Here is a 23347-nt window from a genome sequence, read left to right on the forward strand (position 1 = left end):
CGATTTCAACTGCTTACGCTGCAGGTACTCCGATCTCTCTCGCCACACCTGAAAACCATCAATCTGTCAGCACGATGACAGCAAACACACTTCACACAGGTGTATGATGGGTAATGATGATGTTCAGCACCTGTTTGTCTCCCTCTGGCAGCTGCTTCCAGGCATCAGCGAGTCTTTTGCTCAAGTCCCCAAAATCTGAGTTCAAATAAACACACACAATAAATATTCACATATACTGCTGGTCAATAGTTTGGGGTCTGTAAGATTATTAATGTTTCTAAAAGAAGTCTCGTCTGCTCACCAAGGCTGCATTTATTTGATCAAAAATACCGTAAAAACAGTGAAAAACAGTTTTCTATGTGAATATATAGTAAACTGTAATTTATTCCAGTGATCAAAGCTGAATTTTCAGCATCATTACTCCAGTCTTCAGTGTCACATGATCCTTCAGAAATCATTCTAATATGATGATTTGATGATCAAGAAACATTTATGATTATTATCAATGTTGAAAACAGATTTTTGTGGGGTTAGTGTTAACATTTAAAAGTTTGGAGAAAGTAAGATCTTTTTCTAAAAGAATAGAAGTACTTTTATTATGCATTAAATTTATCAAAAGTGACATTTATAATGTTACAAAAGATTTCTATTTCAAATAAATTTTCTTTTGAACTTTCTATTCATCAAAGAATCCTGAAAAAATGTACTTTCCACAAAAATATGAAGCAAAAACAGTTTTCAACATTGATAAAAAAACAACAACATTATTAATAGACTGATAACTGAGCAGCAAATCAGCATATTAGAATGATTTATGAAGGATCATGTGACACTGAAGACTAAACACTTTAAGGAACACAAAGTACTGTACATCATTTAATTGGTTAATAAGTTGTTAAAGCATAAAAACATTAACTATTTTTATGAGCTTATTAAACAATTCTATTACAGTGATAATGAATGAAGAATATGTATATAGCCTATTAAAATATTAACAATGTAGAGGCTCCAATATATAAACTATGAATTAACTATAGTTTACAAATGATTTGTACTTTATTACTGTATGCTTATTATAAAGTGTTGCCAACAATTCTTTTAAATTGTAATAATATTTCACAATATTTCTGTTTCCTTAGTGAACGTAAGAGATTTCTTTCAAAGACATTTAAAAAAAAAATCTTATTGATTCCACACTTTTTGCACTCGCGATTTTAAAAATAAATGTTTAAAAACAGAAGAATAGACTGTGGTTTGTAATTAATTTCAGGGTGAATGTCTAGCAAAACTGGTACTGTGGCATATGGACTAGGGCCGGGACGATACACCTATCTCCCGATTCGATACTATCACGATACTTGGGTGCCGATTCGATGTTGCTATTACCTTGCGATTTTCCTTTGTTTTTTTGTTTGTTTTTTTAAGCACTAGACCATGGGAAACAGTTGAATCATACACTTACACAGACTGTACATGATATTAAAAGATGAGTCATATTGACCACAAAAACAATTCATCAGATCTTTCTGAGTTTTATTTCAGAAGCATCATACATTATAGTACTACTTTATCTTGAACGATTCAAGATTCAAAGAAAAACAAATTTTTAGTCTATTGTCGTCACCTAGTGGCGAAACAACGTAACTGATACAGTTGTTATTTGAAATGTTATTTAATCAAAAGGTGATTTACTCTATTTTGATCGCTACCGTAGACATCAGTGTTTATATTTGAACTATAAACTTTTATCCCAGTACTTGTATGATAATTTGAACTATTGTTTCACAGAAATAATGAAACTAAAGTTGAAAAGACTACACCTATAACAACTGCTCTCTCTGGTTCAGCAATTTGACTGTTGCGATATGGTTTTGTTAAAGGGTTGGTTCACCCAAAAATGAAAATTCTGTCATTTATTACTCACCCTCATGTCGTTCCACACCCGTAAGACCTTCATTCATCTTCAGAACACAAATTAAGATATTTTTGTTTAAATCCGATGGCTCAGTGAGGCCTACATAGCCAGCAATGACATTTCCTCTCTCAAGATCCATAAAGGTGCTAAAATCATATTTAAATCAGTTCATGTGAGTACAGTGGTTCAAAAGTAATATTATGGAATATTATTAAGAATATTTTTGGTGCGCCAAAACAAAACAAAATAACTACTTATTTAGTGATGGCCGATTTCAAAACACTACTTCAGGAAGCTTCGGAGCGTTATGAATCAGCGTATCGAATCATGATTCGGATCGCTTGTCAAATCGCCAGACTGCTGAAATCACGTGACTTTGGCGCTCCGAACCGCTGATTCATAACGCTCCGAAGCTTCCTGAAGCAGTGTTTTGAAATCGGCCATCACTAAATAAGTCGTTATTTTGTTTTGTTTTGGCACACCAAAAATATTCTCGTGGCTTCATAATATTAATATTGAACCACTGTACTCACATGAACTGATTTAAATATGTTTTTAGCACCTTTATGGATCTTGAGAGAGGAAATGTCATTGCTCCCTATGCAGGCCTCACTGAGCCATCGGATTTAAACAAAAATATTTTAATTCGTGTTCTGAAGATCAACGAAGGTCTTACGGTGAAAACGGCATGAGGGTGAGTAATAAATGACAGAATTTTCATTTTTGGGTGAACTAACCCTTTAAAGGTTTATTAGACCGATGAATAATTGTTGTCATTTAAGAATAAGATCGCGTGGGTGTTTGAATTGAGATTAATCATGCAGCTCTGCAGTCTTATACTCTCTCTCAGCACTGATATCTGATGTGCGAGGGCTTTTCAATTAATTCATTTGACTGTGTGTTGCGTTTTTCATTCATTGAAGCGCGGGTAACCTCATTGCTTTCTCACGTATCTTGAAAGGGATATTAGCTTGCGTAACACTCAGAGATAACAACACATTTTGCCGTTTGAACAAAAGTGGGTAACTTCTGTCCTCCTCGTGTATATGCAAGGGCTAAAATAAAGCAATATAATTTGAATTAATATCGATACTGGAGTAAAAAAATCTATTTTAAAATCGTAAACAAAAAAAATTCAGATAGTTACGTGAATCGATTTTTTTGTCCCAGCCCTAATATGGACACTGTTAAAATAACTCATATTGACAGAAGATTGCAAACAGCAAGCTCAACTCTGATTGGCTAATCAATTCAGTTTTCATTGCGATCCTTGAAAGTGAAAAGGCACAAGCAACATGTTTAGGAGACAAACTCAACTGTGGTTGTTCACTTTACATATGAGACTTGAAGCTAATAATCTACATACAGAGACACAAACAAGCTGATTGATAAGATGAAGATGAACCCACCGAGGCCCGGCTCTTCCTCCAGAATGCTGTTTCTGTACTCCTTATAAAAGATCTGATACGCCGTCAAGACCTTCTTCTTCTGCACGACAGACAGACAGACAGTGTGAGTGAGACAGTCTCTGTGTTTCAGGCTCATCTAGTGTCTCAGTGCTTCTCCTCACCTTGTCTTTGCTCTTGCGTTTGCTGCCTCCCTCTTTCTTCCTCCTCTTCTCCTCGTGGCTGTGATGGCCTGTAGTGTACGTGCTCCATTCTGTGCTGCCATTGGCTGAGAGAAGAGTGGCCAGAGGTCAAAGGTCAGCACACAGACATTAAGACACACAGAAGCGTTGCGTTCGTACCTGCTGCTATTCTCTTGGCTGATTTACTGCTGTGCTTCTTCTCACGCGGTCGGTCTCGCTCTTTCTTCTTCTTGCTCTTTTTGCTCTTCTTCTTCTTCCTGCTGCTGTGTTGAGACGAGGATTCGTGGATCAAGAGTTTCCCACATTCACTGTCATCAGCAGAGGACGAGCCGCTGCTGTCAGCCACATCATGACATCCTCCATATTGAACTGACGGACACAATCGTCGTTACAGACAAGCGTTTTAGGTTGATCAAACTTGTTGTTTTCAGACATAATGAATTCCTTTAATCAGGTATTGCATTGGGCTATATATTTAGACATGATCAAAAACAACTTTCTGTCATAGTTTACATTTTATTTTTATTTAAAATGTTTTGAGACAAAATCCTTGTGAACATGAATACATTCACAGAAAACAATGCCTCTAATAAAATGTTCCCTCTAACAATCATGAAAACATTGACTTCCTGTTGGGTTCCTGAGATCGTGGATAATGCGAGTATCTCCTCACCTTCCAGCTCTACCTCCTCGCCCACCACAGGAAGCCCCTCCCGCACCACCTGTGGTTGCTTCCTGGAGGAGGAGGAGTCTCTATGGTCCTTCCTACGCTCCTTAGACGTGGACAGGCAGGGATACGCTGCCTCTGTGCCCACCGCCGTGGGAGAGGTGATGGCCTGCAGGAGACCCATCGCCGTCACGGCCGTCTGAGGAGATCCCGCCAGCTCAGGAGGCGTCAGGAGCGAGCGCTGGCTCTCTGAGGGACGCTTCTTCTTTTTGTGGTGGGATCCGGAGCTGTGATGATCTACATGAGAAAGACATTATGAACAACTCAACGCCATCAGAGCTGCTCAACACACACACACAGGTTGTCCTCTTGTGTTTTTTCACTGCTTAGTACATAGTTGGTTCTGTTAAAAGACACTTAAAGGAACATGACTTAAAGGTCATTTTTGAGCGAGATGCTAACGGTCTAATCAAATTTAATGAACTATGCTAAGCTATGCTAAAAGTGGTACCGCCAGACCCGGAGATCGGCTGAATGGATTCGAAAACGGTAAAACTCAAGTGTTTAACTCTAGGGGAGTTGGAAAATGAGCCTATTTTCAAAAAAGTGGAGTGTTCCTTTAAAGGGGTCATGAATTGAGAAATCAGCTTTTCCTTGAGCTTTTGATATATAAGAGGTCATTGTACTATAAAAATATCCTGTAAGTTTCAGAACTAAAACTTCTTTGTTAGTCCAGTAAAAGCTTTTATTGACACCAGACCCAGAGAACAACTGATCCTGGAATGTGCCTGTCATAGATAGGTGAAACTCCGCCTCCACAGAAGAAATCAACTCCTACTACATCATTGTACTGTTAGCCCCGCCCACTGGTGTATTAGTGAGATGAGGAGGAGAGAAGAGCGATACAGGACTAAAATAACATTACCTTTTTTAAAGGATCCTAATGCTAGGAATATGGTTATTTATTTCCAACAATGTGAATGTCTCAGTTGAGCTTTATTTATTTGTATTCGGTACATTTCACTGTGGATTCATTTGTAAATCATCGCATTTCAGCGCAAACAGACTTTTACGATATGGACTTGAAAGTAATGCAACAACATGTAAGTAACTGTGTTAATTCTAATGCCTGATCTGATATTAATGATTCATGTACAGTCAGATGATCTTTGTGTCAGTAAATCAAACCAGTGACTAAACGCTCAACTTCACGTTGTTTCTCTTAGTAGGATGAAAATAATCTGTTATTTAAACTGTGATTAAATTATATATAGAAAGCAATCAAAGAACGCTCCCTTTACAATCGCTAGAGCTGTCAATCAAACAGTCAGTGACTCACGCCAAAACTCCCGTTTTATTCAACAAATCTCTTAAATTATATCGAGTTTGGCACTGTTAGAAAGCATTCGTTAGTGTGCAGAAATTGAGTTTCAATGACGAGATCATGTGCTCAACAACATGTCTGTGATCGGCTACAATGTTCATCACTGCAACCTTGCATGCCACGATCTAAATATAATGCCATAGATCTAAATGCAATGCTATAATCAACACTTTTCACGATTAGTTAACCTTGAGAGCTGTAATAGTAAAAATGTGCTAAAATTTTCAAGAGAGTAATATTTAGCTATTTCATATTGCAAAGACGTCAGCCAATCACAGCAGTGGGCGTTTACACTGAAGTCTCACAGCAGACACGCCCCTTAAAACAGAGGGCTAAAATCAGGGTAGGAAAAATGCCTTTTATTTCTACATTATGACAATTTTTGCTGTAAAAAGCATACTAACATTATAAGTGCACCCCAGGAAACATTATAAAACAACGCAGTTCATGACCCCTTTAATATTCGGCAATATTACAGATTTGACTGTACTGACATTTTCAGATGAGAACACAACTGAACTGAGCTGAATAATGCCAGATTTGATTAATTTTGCAACATCGACACGGTTACTAAACTGAATCAACACTGAACTGAACAATGATGACACTATTGTCTTTTTAGAGCTGCTTTACAGAATAATTTGAATTTGTCTCATTTTTGATGAAGCTGGCATCATTGATTCTGTTATTTTCCTGTTTACTGCTGTGCAGCTGCTTTAAAAGCGCAATAGAAATAAAGCTGACTTGACAGACATACCATGATTCCTGAGGTGATGATATACGCTTCTGAAGGACTAATCGTGATAAGTTAATTCAGCGGTATTTCTATAGCGCTTTATACAATACAGACTGTTTCAAAGCAGCGCATAAACAGGAAAATAATGGTCAATGATGCCAAATAATTCAATTCTGCTGTAAAAGCAGCTCTAAAATACACAATAGTGTCATTGTTCAGTTCAGTTCAATAACAAAGTCAATCAATTATGAAACTAATTTGATTCAGCTTTAAGCAGCTCTACAGAAGACAATATTGTTGTTATTTACTTTGATTCAGTTCAATGTTGACTCAATTTAGTTGAATATCAATATCAGTATAGTACAATAGTGTCGATTCTTCAAAATTTATCAATTGTGAAACAAAGTTGAATCAGCAATAAAACAGTGATGTCATCATCCAAATAAAATTCAAGTTTTGTTCTCATTTGAGTGTCACTGCAGTCAAATCAATAATATTACTGAATACTAAGTGTTTTTTTAAACCCTAACTAAGCAAGCCAGCAGCGACAGCAGCAAGTAATCCAAACTCCTTCAGCTGACAGAAAGAGAAAAAAAAAAAAAAACTCTCAAACTACTGATGAACTTACATTTTTATACGAATATGTATAATCATTTGCAGTTCTTCATGGGATAAGTAGTTCACTCCCTCATTCAATATGTTCAGTAACAGACAAGGTAGTAATTCACGCACCTCTGTAGAAATGATCTTCATGCTTCTTTTTCTTGTGAAATTCGCTGCCAGTGTAAAAGTCATCAGCGTCCTGTGGAGAGCAGAGTTCAGTTTCTACACAACACACAGATGATGATGATGATGATGATGATGATGTCAGTGAGTCTTTCATCAGTACCTTGAGACGTATCTTGGAGGTCTTGCGCACCTCTGCGTCGATGATCTCTTCTTCTCTCAGGAGATCTTTGTAGGATCTTCTTTTTTCTCTCTGACTGCGTCCGGCGACCAGACTCACCTCACCCTCCATCTACACACACACACACACACACACACACACACACACACACAATACAGTGGCGAGAATAAGTTTGTGGACCCTTTGAGTGTATCTGGATTTATCCGTGATTACACATAAAATGTGGTCTGATCTTGAGTCACAGTTACAGGCAAACACAATCTGACTGAACTAAAAACACACAAACGATTGTACTTTTCACAACTAAAGACAGTGAGTGATCATTGACAGGGCAGATGTGTTCACAAACTTATTCTTGCAGCTGTACATCGAAAGACATTGTGTTACTGGTTTGTGAGTTTTAGTGAGTATATAAATATATATGAATGTGTGCTTGTGTTGTTGTTTACTATCCCTCCATGCTAACAAGCTAACTGGCGAAACTTTAAATACTATAAGTGATTCACAGTATAATTCAGACAAAGCGAAGCGTGTTGAACTGGGAATCAAAATATTAAACATGCGTACAATCGTGATAAAACGTAGCTTCATTCATTCGATCAATTTCCATGTATGTTACCTTCATCAAATTTCAAGCGTCTCCTGTCACCATCTTGGCTCTGCGCTGCGCGGTCAGTTTCTCGCGCGTGTGACGTCATCGCGCACTCGGGCGCCTCTAGCGGACAGGCGGAACGAGCGCCGCTGCTCGCAGATCTGTGGAACATTTTCGTGAATTTTAAGTTCATATGCTGCACTGAATTCATTAAAGTGTTATTCACGAACTATTTACACTGCTCGTGGTTTATGAATGAGGCCCAACGCATGCAAAGTCATTACCAGGGAGTTATCATGCCGTTCACTTTAGTATACTGATCCAAATAAAGTAGGCTAACGTTAGTTCATTACTAGTGGGTTACATGATCTTTACTTCAGAATGAATTTTACATTATGCATAATTGACACTGATTATTAACCTGTAGTAGTTCTTAGTAGTTCAGAAGTCAGAGCATTGAAACATGCGCAACTAAGATTATTCAATAAACTGCTCCTTTATTACCATCATTACTTCGTCTCAGTGTTGCCAAGTCCGCGGTTTTCCCGCGGGATTGGGCTACTTTTACACTGTTGCGCGGGTTGTTTTTCATGTCCGCGGGTTGAATCGACCCAAAATAACGTGATATTTAGCCACTGGAATGCGAATTTTACCAGAAGAGCCCCGCCAAAAACGCGAATTTAGGCTCTCAGGCTCTTCAAGCAGTGATCCGGCGTCCGGGGTCGAATCTGATATTGCAGATGTGGAGATCCATCCGATCTAACATTTTAGCACGAAAGTTTTTTGTTTTTTTGTTTTTCTCGGAAGAGCGCCCTCTTGTGACCAGCATGCGCTCCTACACCCATATATTAAGCAAATACTGACAATTAACAATTTTAGTAATGATCGATAATCGAAATGATTAAAATAATGTTAGAATAAAATAAAATTGACATCAACGAAAAATCATAAGATTCGACAACATGTCACGTTGGACTTTTTTATTATTATTATTATTATTGCAAGAAAGGAAACAGCACTGTGTTAAAGATAAATGAAAGGGAGAAAAAAAACATACAGACAAATAAAATGTCATGGACTAATTTAAACACTTTTTTGCGTCATGACGTAATTATAATACATTCATCATAACATATTAATTATGCATGGTGCACGCAGTTAAAATAGTTTTGCCATTTATGTGCTTTAAAAGTATAATTTCTAAAAAATGAGTGAAAAAAGAAAATTATCAGGGGCACAAGGCAAGAAACGAAGCAAAGAGAGGAGCAGAAAAAAAGGAGCAATACAGAGGAATCACACGTTAATCACTGTATTAGCCCGTGATGTTTATGCAGTTTTTTTAAATAGCCTTTTTAACTGGCAACACTGACACTGTGAAAGGTTTTTGCTTATTTAATTTTACTTTATTTTCTCTAAAATAAATGTAAGCTTCTGTAATGTTGTTGTTTTAATTTCAGTTACATTACTGCTTGCTTTTAATTCACCAAAAAGTGCACTAAATGTCTTTTGAAAAAGACCATGACTAGAACTATAATCTAGCATTCATGAATTAAAATAATTTAAGTATGCCATTTTCCACTGTATGCACAAAATGGAAATTAAATGGGAATGCTAATTAGATTAACTAGCTAGTTTGCTGACTAACATCTACAAATAAATTACAATATGTAGCCTTTATTTTGTTGCCTTTGTTGTCTGTTAGGCTATTTTAGGCATTCCAGATTTCTCATATTTCTCTTTGTTGTAATAAGTAAAAACCTTGAGGTCTACCATGGCCCAAGAGCGTCTCAGTGGACGTGCTGTCATCAGCATCAGTAACAATGTTTCTCAGAATTTGTCATTTGATGCAGTCATTGATGACTTTGCTGCAAAGAAATCCAGGCGTGTTCAGTTTTGAAACTGTTCTGTAATTCTGAAAATATAATTGCACTTATATAAAATATATTGCACTTTTTTGTTGATTTGCACTTTAATTTCTAATTTAATTTTTGTGTTATTCTTCAGGTGTCTGTTAGTCAAATTTGTTTATTTATTATCACAATGTATTTACTACTTACAGTGCTCAGCGTAAATGAGTACACCCCCTTTGAATAGTAACATTTTAAACAATATCTCAATGAACACAAAAACAATTTCCAAAATGTTGACAAGACTAAGTTTAATATAACATCTGTTTAACATATAACATGAAAGTAAGGTTAATAATATAACTTTCAGTTTTACTCAAATTAGGGTGATGCAAAAATGAGTACACTCCACTGAATGTCTCTGGAGCAAAGCTACATTTTAGACTACAAATGTCTAATTTAACAAGAATTCAGCCACAGATGAGTCTAATTCTTCATTACACAGGTGTCCAGCAGACAGATGACTATAAAAGGGTGTTAAAACCCCTTCCCATTTCATGCTGTCAGCAATGGCACCACATGGAAGAGAAATGTCACAAGACCTGAGAAAGAAAATAATTAATAAAATAATAAAAGGTAGATCAGCAAAGCTTTACCTATCAGTCAGAATACTGTAGCAAAAGTACAAAAATTTAAAAAAGATGGAACTGCAACCATCTCACAGAGACATCCAGGTCGTCCACGGAAGTTAACACCTCGACAGGAGCGTCTTCTGATGAGAAGGGTTGAAGAAAATTGTCATGCAAGTTCACTGCAGTTATCTGAAGAAGTAGAAAGTCAAACTGGGGTGACTATTTCCCGTGACACAATACGGCGTACGCTGCAGAGGAATGGCATGCATGGGTGCCGTCCACGAAAGAAGCCTCTCCTAAAGCCCAGGCACAAAAAAGCCCGCCTAGAGTTTGCCAGGGCCCATGCTGACAAAAATGAAGACTACTGGGACTCTATACTCTGGAGTGATGAGACCAAGATAAATGTTTTCGGAACTGATGGCTTCAAAACTGTATGGCGTCACAAAGATGAGGAATACAAAGAAAAATGCATGGTGCCTACAGTGACACATGGTGGTGTCAGTGTCCTTATGTGGGGCTGCATGAGTGCTGCTGGTGTCATTGATGGCATCATGAATTCACAGATGTACTGCTCTATACAAGAGAAGATGCTACCATCACTACGTGTCCTTGGTCGTTGTACACTTTTCCAACATGACAATGATCCTAAACACACATCTAAGGCCCCTGTTGGATTTCTGAAGAAGAACAGGGTGAAAGTGATTCAGTGGCTCCTGATCTGAACCCAATCGAACACCTATGGGGAATTCTGAAGAGACAAGTTGAGCATCACTCTCCATCCAGCATCCAGTCTCTAAAAGAGCTCATTCTTGAAGAATGGAAAATAGATGTTGCAAAATGTCGCCAATTTGTTCATTCCATGCCTAGAAGACTTGGTGCTGTCATTAAAAATCATGGAGGCCATACAAAGTACTAGATGTAGTAGTTTTTGTTGTGAGGTGTACTCATTTTTGCATCACCCTAATTTGAGGGTGATTTTAAATCTAAAATCTCGCCAAGGCCACCAACAGAGCCTGGGCCGGCCCTGGTTAATCGCACTCTAAAAACACGAATGGCAAAATATGTAATGACATGACTAACATGAGTAGATACTCTTCCGTTATTTCTGTGTAGTATCCGTTCATCAGCTAACCTAGAAACTGGAAATCTCAGAAGCGAAGACCAGGAGTCTTGGAAGTATCTTCAATGGATTCTTTATTGAGAACGTGCTGTTGGTCGCTGCAGTCAACAAGTCTGACTAAGGGAGCTATACATTGTATTTTATAGGCATTCAGTGGGCAGTCCTTGTCCTTATTGGTCTTACACCCAGAGGTGAAACAAAGGTGAGAAAAGGGACCCCCAAAACAGACCTAATTTACACCAAATGTTTTCTGGACAACTTAGAAAATACTCCATGCACTGATGGCAAACTCTCAGCCAGTCTTTCTGGTTTCAGGACCTAGAGCTGTACTGACCGCTTTCAACTGCACTATGGGGTTGCAGATGGATCAGTGTCAACCTCTTCTACCCTACTCTGAGCCTTTTGTCTTGCTCCACACACTTCAAGTGCATTTACATCTTTATCCATCAATCCAGTATTGCTGTTGTCCTCTATTCTACAGAAAGACTGTAAGGCAACACAGCTTTCATCTGACTGTTGGTCTTTTGAGTCACATTTGGTTGAGGCTTTGCACCTTTTTCTAATAGCGGTTACAAGTGCTGGACGTGCTTTGTCCCATGTCTCAAGAATCAGTGCCATACATTGTACAATGAAGACGTTGTCATGTCGCCATCAGTGTCCCAAAGTGTGGTGAGTCAGGGTCCTTTCCATCCTTACCAGTGTCTGAATTTGTGTACTCAAAATACTGATTCACCACCTAGGGAGCTGATTGAGACGCACCCTTAGTGACACACTATTAAAAAAACAAAAGTTGTACATTTATATATATATATATATATATATATATATGTGTGTGTGTGTGTGTGTTTGTGTAGTACTCCTGTAAAGGATTATATTAAATGAACACACGTTCAAGCGATGCTTCTCTGATGCTTTAGCTTATCGCAAGAACTCCCTCTACAAATGCACGCAATGACGTGCACTTGTACGTTTAACTAATCACACACATCCATCTCCAGCTACGATAATATAATATATTAATTTGAAGCAATAACTCTTATGATAGGACAAGAAATAGTTGTAACAAGCATTTTGGTTAACACAATAATACTTATCTAAATCAAATATAAATCTGTTAATAATCCCTTAAAGAAGAAACACACAAAAAATCAGAGAAATATTTAAGAAAATGAATAGTGATAATTATCCAGCCCCTCTGGCATTTGCCAGAATATATATAAATATAATTCAATGTCTAAGTACAATAACAAAGCACTTATTTCATCTTTTTAAATTACATCTATTGTGCTTTAAAAGTAAAAGGCGGCGGTGGAGGCAAAGTCAGGTACTGGCTGATCAGTATTGGTCAAGCGATGTTTGCTCCATTGGCTGCCACCAGACGCAGACTGTGTGGCGCTTTGGTTGCCTCCGAAATGTTTTTCATTGTCACCTCAGGTGCGTATTTGCTCATCTATAATGCATACTTGGGAGCCTGTGTCCCATAATGCTTCTGTCTTTTTTCCGTGTAAATAACAGGTAACAAGGCATTGTTTGCCCACTAAGGACGTGATGGCAGAATGCTGGTTAACTTGACAAGGGACAGTTAAAATACAACCCAAATTCCGGAAATGTTGGCACAATTTTATATTTGAATAAAATGAAAACTAAAAGACTTTCAAATCACATGAGCCAATATTTTATTCACAATAGAACATGGATAACATAACAAATGTTTAAACTGAGAAATTTTACACTTTTATCCACTAAATGAGTTCATTTTAAATTTGATGCCTGCTACAGGTCTCAAAATAGTTGGCACGGGGGCAACAAATGGCTAAAAAAGCAAGAAATTTTGAAAAGATTCAGCTTGGAGAATATCTAGCAACTCATTAAGTTAATTGATATCAGATTGATATCATGTCTGTAACATGATTAGCTATAAAAGGGATGTCTTAGAGAGGCAGAGTCTCTCAGAAGTAAAGATGGGCAGAGCTGTGAAAGAGTGCGTAAAAAGATTGTGGAATACATTAAAAACAATGTTCCTCAACGTCAAATTGCAAAGGCTTTGCAAATCATCATCTACAGTGCATAACATCATCAAAAGATTCAGAGAAACTGGAGAAATCTCTGTGCGTAAGGGACAAGGCCGAAAAACTTTATTGGATGCCCTTGATCTTCGGGCCCTCAGACGACACTGCATCACTCATCGGCATGATTGTGTCAATGACATTACTAAATGGGCCCAGGAATACTTCCAGAAACCATTGTCAGTAAACACAATCTGCAGATGCCAACTAAAGCTTTATCATGCAAAAAGGAAGCCATATGTGAACATGGTCCAGAAGTGCCGTCGTGTCCTGTGGGCCAAGGCTCATTTAAAATGGACTGTTTCAAAGTGGAAAAGTGTTCTATGGTCAGACGAGTCCAAATTTGACATTCTTTTTGGAAATCACAGACGCCGTGTCCTCCGGGCTAAAGAGGAGGGAGACCTTCCAGCATGTTATCAGCGTTCAGTTCAAAAGCCAGCATCTCTGATGGTATGGGGGTGCATAAGTGCATACGGTATGGGCAGCTTGCATGTTTTGGAAGGCACTATGAATGCTGAAAGGTATATAAAGGTTTTAGAGCAACATATGCTCCCGTTCAGACGACGTCTATTTCAGGGAAGGCCTTGTGTATTTCAGCAGGACAATGCAAAACCACAGACTGCAGCTATTACAACAGCATGGCTTCATCGTAGAAGAGTCCAGGTGCTGAATTGGCCTGCCTGCAGCCCAGATCTTTCACCTATAGATAAAAATACGCCAAAGACGACCACTAACTGTTCAGCAGCTGGAAACCTATATCAGGCAAGAATGGGACCAAATTCCAACACCAAAACTCCAGAAACTCATAACCTCGATGCCCAGATGTCCAGGAGGAGATGCTAAACCATGGTAAACATGCCCCTGTCCCAACTATTTTGAGACCTGTATCAGGCATCAAATTTGAAATGAGCTCATTTTGTGCATAAAATTGTAAAATTTCTCAGTTTAAACATTTGTACATTTGTTATGTTATCTATGTCCTGTATTGTGAATAAAATATTGGCTCATGTGATTTGGAAGTCTTTTAGTTTTCATTTTATCCAAGTTTTAAAAACATCCCAACATTTCTGGAATTCGGGTTGCAATAAAATCAGTAAATTTAACATACAAAGGAGACCGCCAAGTCACAAGGCATTTGTGGCTCAACCTCGCTGACATGAAGGACAGAGATAGACTCCCCACTTACACTGCCTGGCCTTCTCGGCGACTCAGTAAACACCGTCGTCGAAAGGTTTCAGGAAGCTAAGAAGCAGGCAGCGGCATTCCAAAAGTTCCTTCCTCGCCGCTCTCAAGTCTCTGGGGCTGATGGGCGGGAGCAGCCCCGGCCGAGAACGAGCTCCTCGCACAGGGCGCAGCACAAAGTGAGCGTTGCTTCCCGTGCTCCCCCACAGAGAGACTGAGAGGCGGGACAGCACTCACAGCCAAAGCCTTCCAAGGGTAAGACGGATCTGAGGACCGTCACTATCCAGCGGAAGGCTTCGGGAAAGAAGTCCTGACGCCAGTGGTGTCGGGCTTCTGAGGGCAGTCCCCTCCGGGCTGAGTCGGTTTCCACCTCATTACACGGTGCCCGTCTCCCCTCGGTGTCCTCAGGGGGCCGTTCTGCCAACCCTGCCACCTCGCGTGCTTCAGGGCGCAGCGGTTCTCAGCGAACGCATATCTCAGTGTCCACCCGGCAACATAGTGGAGCTGGGATGTTTGCTCCCTCCAAGGAGGGATCAAAAGTGGCCAGTTCGGTTGCTCCCTGCCGGTTCGCCGCTTCAGGGCACCGGGCTGGTCACTCATCTAACACCAGAGGTCAGCCTTGAGAGACTGATTCCCTTAGTAGATTCATTGGCAGCGTGGAAACTTCTGTCAAACGTATCTCAATGGGTCCTGTGCACAGTAGAATTTGGGTACAGAATTCAGTTCGGGTTGCGACCGCCTAGGTTCAACGGGATTTTATCTCCCCGCACCTTCACAAAATGCGTGGATGCGGCTCTGGCTCCTCTGCGACTCCAGGGCATCCACGTGTTGAATTACATAGACGACTGGTTGATTCTAGCGCAGTCAGAGGAGTTGGTGGTTCAGCATCGAGATGCTGTTCTCGCCCACATGAAGTGTCTGGGGTTACGGCTAAATGCAAAGAAGAGTATGCTTTCTCCAGCTCAGAGAACCTCCTTTCTAGGTGTAGTTTGGGATTCGGTTTCGATGCAAGCACGTCTATTGCCAGCTCGCATAGAGGCCATTCTCACAGCCGTAAACAAGTTGAAGCTAGGCCAGTCACTCACTGTGAAACAGTTTCAGAGACTGTTAGGTCTGATGGCAGCTGCATCCAATGTGATACCTTTTGGCCTGCTGTACATGAGACCTTTGCAGTGGTGGCTCAAAACCAAGGGGTTTTCCTCAAGGGGAAATTTCCCAAGGCCCGGTGTTGGGGGCTCCTTGTCGTCACGTAACGCTAACGACGGATACATCCCTCACCGGCTGGGGGGCGGTCATGAGTGGTCGCTCGACTCAGGGTCTGTGGAGGGGTCATTATCTTTCCTGGCACATAAACCAGTTGGAGATGATGGCTGTGTTCCTGGCACTCAAACACTTCCTCCCAGATCTCAGGGGCCATCATGTGTTGGTCCGCAACACTAATAAAAGCACATGCAAAGCCGATCATTTTAGCCTGTTATGTAAAGATTATGAGAGTTGAACATGTAAATGGGGCGCGTGTCCATTCGGCTGTATTACCTTATCGAAATAATCAAACATGTTGTGATCCGAAGATAAAACAACAACTTCCATTCCATTCGTTTGTTTGTATTTCAATAAAGCCGCACCCACAGTTGAGCAAATATTCATGAATATGCTTGTATGCTCTGCCCATTGGTTTTTCGCAGGAACTGAATATTACACAACACCGGCCCCTCTGGCATTTGCCAGAAATGCCAGATTGCCAGTCCGCCCATGTCTGTAAAGCAAGTGAAGCTGCTCTTATTTGCATTGATGATTGCAATGTTAGGAAATATTTAAGTAAATATTATTGTTCAGGGTTGCACAATACACGATGTCTCCAACAAAGCAAACATTCACAACCTGTAAAATAAAGAATGTGGTCTATACAGAAAAACTACGGGTAACTTCTATTTTATTATTATTATTATTATTATCATTATTATTATTTCATGACAAACTGAATGTATTAAATTAAGTTTGAATAAGTCTATCTAAATCTAATTCAATGTCTAAGTACAATAACAAAGCACTTATTTCAACTTTTTAAATTACATCTATTGTGCTTTAAAAGTAAACACTTAAACGGATAGTTCTCCAAAAAAAGTTTCATTTATTTTATCTAATATTTTTTGAATATGTTAGTATAATGAGGACATGGCAGTACACTGCACTGAATGAGCTGGTGCTAAATACATTTCGGTAGCACTTTACAAAAAGGTCTCATTTGTTAACAATGAATTAACTAACATTGAGCAATATATTTGTTACAGTATTTATTCATCTTTGTTAATGTTAGTTAAAAAAATACGGTTGTTCGTTGTTTGTTCATGTTAGTATGGTGCATTAACTAATGTTAACAAATACAACTTTTGATTTTAATAATGTAGCCTATTAGTAAATGTTAAAATTAACATTAATAAATACTGTTGAAGTATTGTTCATTCTAGTTCATGTTAACTAACTAATGTTAACAACAGAAACCTTATTGTAAAGTGTTGCCTAAATTTCTGTATTGCAGGATTTCATTCTGTCTCTCTGTATTGCTCTCTATAGCAAATTAACCACAGCTTTGCAAATCCACAACTTCTATGGTCATGATAGTGATGTCACTGCTAATTTTGACTAATTAGTTAAGTTAAACTGCTGTTACAACTCACTGATCCCACGATTACAGGGAACAGTTATTACAATGGACAAAATGCATCATGTTGCCATGATTTTTTAAAACTTCTCTTTTAACAGTTATGTTTATGTGCTGAAAAACTGCACTTTTGCATATACCTCCACATATACCTTCACATAAACTGTCCCAATATCATGTTTGTCCCACTGAAGAATTTAATACTTGTGTAGGCCTATTCACTCATTCTGTGACTGTGCATACGGTATCACCCTGCAGAAACACACACAGGGCTCACGTATGTACTTTGTTTGAGGTTTGTTGGATCTGTTAATTGTAACATTTTGCAATAACTGACTTCATGTGAAAGTGATCTGTCACCTTCAGTGGAAAAGGAGGCGTCGAAGGACACCATATAAAAAGCACAATAAAGAGGCATCTGAATCTAACAGCAAACCACAACACAGCTGTATCATGAACGGTATGCTTCAATCAATCAGTCTATCTATTGATTTTACAAGGCATTTTGTTAAATCTTTGGCAAAAGTAGGCTATAGCATTTTGAGTTATTTTTGAGTTATTTTATATTTATGGCGATGTTTTTTAAAAGAACTTATTGCATGAATCCTTTTTCAAATCAAATTATTGCATTAATTTATTAATTAATTTTAGAAAATTGTTCATGTCATTTTTTGCTTGCAAAACAATTTTCAGATCATTTTAATTGGTTTTATTTGAAAAATAATATTGAAAATTTAATTATGTTAAAAACATGAATACTACTCCAATTATACTGCTTTATATTGAGTAATTTGTGATTTTAAATCAGTTCTATTTTTATATCAAAACATTTACAGCTGCCACATAATCATTTCACATGTGTTCATTTTTATAGCTACACAGTTCAAGGTTCAAAATGTCGACCTGCAACAGGTCCGGAACCAGATCCAGCACAGGACCGAAGGTCTGAGCTCCAGAACTCTGGTGCTGCGAAGAGGACAGCCGTTCACAATTCTCATTAACTATGATGGACGGCCATTCAATCCACAGAGGGAAAAACTGGTCTTTGCTCTAGGTGTGTTTGTTTGCTTGTGCCTGCATCTGCATGTGTGAAAAAAACTAGCAATCTCATCTCACTCTCCCTCAATTATGATTAAATTCGTCAGATCTGTAAATCGGTTAATCCTGTAGCATCTTACTGCATATTCTGCAAAAACACCTGGAGAAATTACACACTAAAATATTTAGTCCTAAATTTATGATTTTTGTATTTGAGTTGCATATAAACTGTCCATGGACTGCACCGTTTTAAAATAATCAAAGGAATAAACTTCCATAATTAAACAGGTAACATTTCTTCACTTAGTTTATTATTAACTACTTTCATCTTTTTGATTTATTTAAATGACAAAGATTCAATGGTTCAAAATGCATTCATTCAAATTGCTTAGAATCTGTGCATTGTGAAATGAATTCAATTTATTCAGTTATCAATATTAGTTAAAATATTTGAGACTGAATTAAATTTGATTAATTGATGATAATATATAAACCTGCTTATTGTGTATTTAAAACACAATCAGTGTATATTATTACAGAAATTAGTGGTGCAACAGATTACAAATTACTATTGATACTTTGATTCCACAACAAAAACTACTAGCCTAAGAATAAAATTACAAGCATATGCCTAGATGAAAACAATAGAACAGTTACAAATAAAAGTTAGGTATAACTGTGGTATTCAAAATCAGAAATGCAATAATTAAGTGTAAAAATACACTGCATAAATTTCACTATATAAATTAAAATAGATTAATCTTTGTTAAAGCTGTGTTTTGTTGTTTGATTAACATTACTGTTTTGTACAAATTTCTCAATATTTTGGTCACTTTTTCAAAACTCTTCACACAGTAAGCACAACAGCAGTCTATGTGAGCGAAAGCGCGGATCATTTATTTATCATTGCTTTGGCACAAAAAACATTCAATGATGACATCTTTTACGTGAACTTTAATTTAACGACTTAAATATTTATCTGTACCTCAAATCAAACTATGGAATGGCTTCAGAACACTTGGAATATAATGCACATAAACTTTATGGTGCTTTTTAATGTTTTGTGCCTTTTGTGGAGCTTAACAATAACATAGAATAGTACACGCACAGTATCGGATTTGGATCGGTCTCGTCCGGCCGATACCCGATCCGGCAAAAATGGCAGTATCGGAGCCGATACCCGATCTGAATATCAGATCGGTGCATCCCTAATTATTATGATGGCGAGCAAACAAAAAGCCTGCGCTGCGGTTTCTTCCATCCTGGGGGAAGCATCCGTGCTGCACCTGTCTGGTGCTGAGGAACTGGACGTGGTGATGGTTATGGGGCGATGCCCAAAGTCGAAGAGATGCTAGCTAGCTATCTCTTCCCTGTTCTAGAAGGCCTCTCTCTGGCTCCCTTTGAGCCCATTTAAGAAGTTTCTGAGAAATGTCTAACTCTGAAAGTTCTCTTTCTTCTTGCTATCACATCTCTCAAGAGAATTGGAGACCTGCAAGCCCTTTTGGTTTCTCCTTTATGTTTAGACTTTGCTCCAGGCATGGTCAAAGCCTTTCTTCACCCTAAGCCGGGGTATGTTCCTAAGGTTCCCACTAATGTGGCTAGAACTATCACACTGCAGGCCTTCTGTCCTCCTCCTTTCATTACTCCGGAGCATGAAAAACTTAATCTGCTTTGCCCTGTTCAGGCCCTAGATGCATATGTCCACAGAGCTGCCCTGTGGCGAAAGTCGGATCAACTCTTTGTCTGTTTTGGGCCACCTAGGAAAGGGCGCCCAGCGTCTAAGCAGGGGATGAGCAAATGGATTGTCTCTCTTGCGTACGAGTCGGCTGGCCATCCTTCACCTTTGGTGGTCCAAGCCCATTCAACTAGAAGTATGGCTGCTTCAAAAAGTATTATTGTCTGGAGTTTCTCTCCAGGATGTATTTGATGCTTTTGTGAGGCTTTAAAACCTAAATTTGGGTTCTGCTCCCGGGACTAGTGTGCTTTCATCCTAGTGTGCAGGATTGGTTTCACACAAACAGGCAGTTGTCAGTACGGCGGCATGGGTATAAACGTTCCCACAGCGTCGAAGACTCTGATGCACCGCAAGTTCCCTCAAAAGGGAACGTCTCAGGTTACGCTGCGTCACGTTGCCATACTTCCTGCATGCCTGTGATCAACTTGCTTCAGAGTTTTAGAAGCTAACACTGTTTGGTCTGGATATGCTTTATAGTTTCCTGGTCGATGACATCACCCGCCTATGACGTTCCATCATGCCATTGGACTGATTTTACACATGCTTCACGACGCAATCACGCAGAGGCGTTCCCACAGCGTCTATGACTCTAACGTAGCGTCTCGTTCCCTTCTCAGGGAACCATGGTTACATGCGTAACTGAGAAGTTTTGTGATATCAACTTCAAATTTGGAACACAACTTAGTTAGACATATGGCTTTCATTTGATAGCAATTTTAAAGTAAAATATATTTGATAAAATATAAATTTTATATAAAATGTTTCCTCTTTAAAACAAGACCAAACTCTGTACTCCAAAGCATTCTTGAATTGTAATTATTTAAGTTTGGATAATGCATTTTCATGTCTATTCTCAAAAATAGAGGTGACACTTAAGGGGTTTAAATAGGGAAATTAGTTTGGCTGTACTGCTCAGTCAGGTGAAAATATTTATTTCATTATTTTATCATTGTTATTAAAAATAACAACAAAGATGCATGTTACAAATACAATATATTATACTAATGAAATACATTTAACAGTAATATTCAAATAAGAATCTGAATTAACAAATGTAAAAATAAAACACTATACATCACTGTATAAAATATATATAGACTGATTCCTGTTAAAGCTACTTAAGTTATTCAGTGAAGAGCAGTAAGTGATTTTCTCTTTGTCTTTTGTTGTTTGATCAACATTAATGGCAAGCAGCATTAGGCTGCTGTCACTTTAAGACCTCATGCATTGATCTAATATACAGACACACACCTGGGTTTCTCCTAACTGTGTACATTCACTTAAGACATAATCGACTGTGCTTATGTAAACCTTGTGTGTATCTAAAAGTTTAAGCGCAGTAAGATGAAATAGATAGCATAGTTCAGTACTCATGCATTGACTGATGCTTTTAGTGTGCACGCTCTTCCATTGGCTCAACATATTATTTCTGATTGAACCCATGTTAACAGACTGTTTCCACAAATGATTAAATTCAATTCACAGAAATTCAGTTTGGACAAAAAAATTACATGTGACCAGTCGCCATTGCTGTATTGTTCTTTTTACACATTTTACACATTTTTTTTAATATTACACATAAATAATTGGCACGTTTAAAACACTTTCACATTTGTCTACGAAACTTCTCTATTCATATATTTTCACACTTAAAGGGATAGTTCACCCAAAAATGAAAATTCTGTCATCATTTACTCATCCTTGAGTTGTTCCAAACCTGTATTAATTTCTTTGTTCTGCTGAACACAAAAGAAGATATTATGACGAATGTTAATAACCAAACAAATCTGGGGAACCATTCACTTCCACAGTTTTATTTTTTTCCTATTCTGGAAGTCAGTGGTGCCCCAGATCTGTTTGGCTACAAATATTATTCAAAATATCTTCAGCAGAACAAAAGAATGTTGGGCCTCTTTGGGATGGCACCGCAGGGTAAAAGCCTTGGAGCTCATTATAAGTCATTGAAAGTGTATTGATAAAACAATAAATTCCTTTATGGGGAAACTGAATAGTATCTTACTTCCAGAATCATTGCCATTTGTGTGTTTTATTCACTAACTGCTCTCTCCTTGCCGCAGGGCCGCTGGATGTGGAGGTCCCTCTCTCTGTGTCTGGACAGCCTTCTCCAAATCAATGGAGTGCCATTCAGGAGAAGAGCCTACCTATCCCGTATGCACCCTGTCCACTGGCAGTATCACTGTCCAGCCCTGTGTCTGCCTATGTAGGAGTCTATAAACTCCAGCTGAGAGTCGAGACCGGCCAGAGTGCCAAAACCTATTTTCTCGGCAATTTCACGCTCCTCTGCAACCCCTGGTGCGAAGGTGAGTAGGAGAAAGAACTGTAATGTACAGAAGCGTGTTTTTGTCACGCAATAAAACAATAAAAAGATAATTGCGACGTATTTAAGAATTCAAACTTTTTTTCTCTGAGATCTTCTCAGAAAATCCCAATTGAGAGATACAAACTCAATTTTTTTGTTTTGCGGTGTAAATAAGCTTCCATAGTAAATGAGCAGTAGGTCTGCAAAACAAGACTGAAACAAATCATTTCAAATCATAAGGTTGCGCTAAAAATCCTTATCTGTCAGTTTGGCTGAATATGCTACACAATTTCCTTCATGTTCAGGAGAATAACGTAACACTATGACATGGTAACAAGAATATCTCTGGCAAAAGCTCTTTTCAGTCGCTGCATTCTTTTCCTGCTGATTTTTTTGTTTTGTTTTTTGTTGTAACAGTATGAAACAAGACAACATAAAGTATATTGCACATTTGTGGTCTTTCATTTATGATGCATCTCATGAATAATTCACTGTAATGAACAGTTATATAATATATTGTAAAATGTATTTCATTCCTGTGATGTAAAGCTGAATTTTCAGCATCATTACACTGATCAGTGTCACATGATCCTTCAAAAATCATCTTTTATTGTTTTACTTCTCCTGCCCTTTTATAGAACTTCGCATCCATATGTACAAAACTACATCAATTAACTGTGGTAAAATCACTGTGATCCACAGCCTTGATCCTTGTGTCCTTTTTTGCTTTCATTTAATATCATTAAACAAAGATCAATCAACAAAAGTCCTGTTGTGTTATTCTGCAGATGATCCAGTGTTCCTGCCGTCGGAGGATCTGAGGAATGAATACGTCAGTAGTGATTATGGCGTGCTGTATAAGGGCAGCCCCTGTAACATGTTCCCCAGACCCTGGTCTTTTAATCAGGTGAGATGTTTGACCATTGACTTTAATGGCACAGCACCGGAAAATTGTT

At 38.4% G+C, this 23347-nt stretch overlaps 1 protein-coding gene across 1 annotated transcript in view; it reads left to right on the top strand.

Annotated features, from left to right (window-relative positions):
- Nucleotides 1-4388: 4388 nt before the first annotated feature.
- The window catches only part of LOC127514868 (protein-glutamine gamma-glutamyltransferase 5-like), a 28107-nt gene continuing 9148 nt past the window's right edge, over nt 4389-23347 (top strand). Inside the window, exons 1-5 of the mRNA XM_051898122.1 lie at nt 4389-4530; nt 17665-17758; nt 18173-18352; nt 22150-22392; nt 23180-23298. Coding sequence (XP_051754082.1) covers nt 4486-4530; nt 17665-17758; nt 18173-18352; nt 22150-22392; nt 23180-23298 — 681 coding nt within the window. The 5' untranslated portion in view covers nt 4389-4485. The remainder of the gene's footprint in view (nt 4531-17664; nt 17759-18172; nt 18353-22149; nt 22393-23179; nt 23299-23347) is intronic.

The sequence above is a fragment of the Ctenopharyngodon idella genome, chromosome 6 (assembly GCF_019924925.1).
Source record: "Ctenopharyngodon idella isolate HZGC_01 chromosome 6, HZGC01, whole genome shotgun sequence".
Lineage (NCBI taxonomy): Eukaryota > Metazoa > Chordata > Actinopteri > Cypriniformes > Xenocyprididae > Ctenopharyngodon > Ctenopharyngodon idella.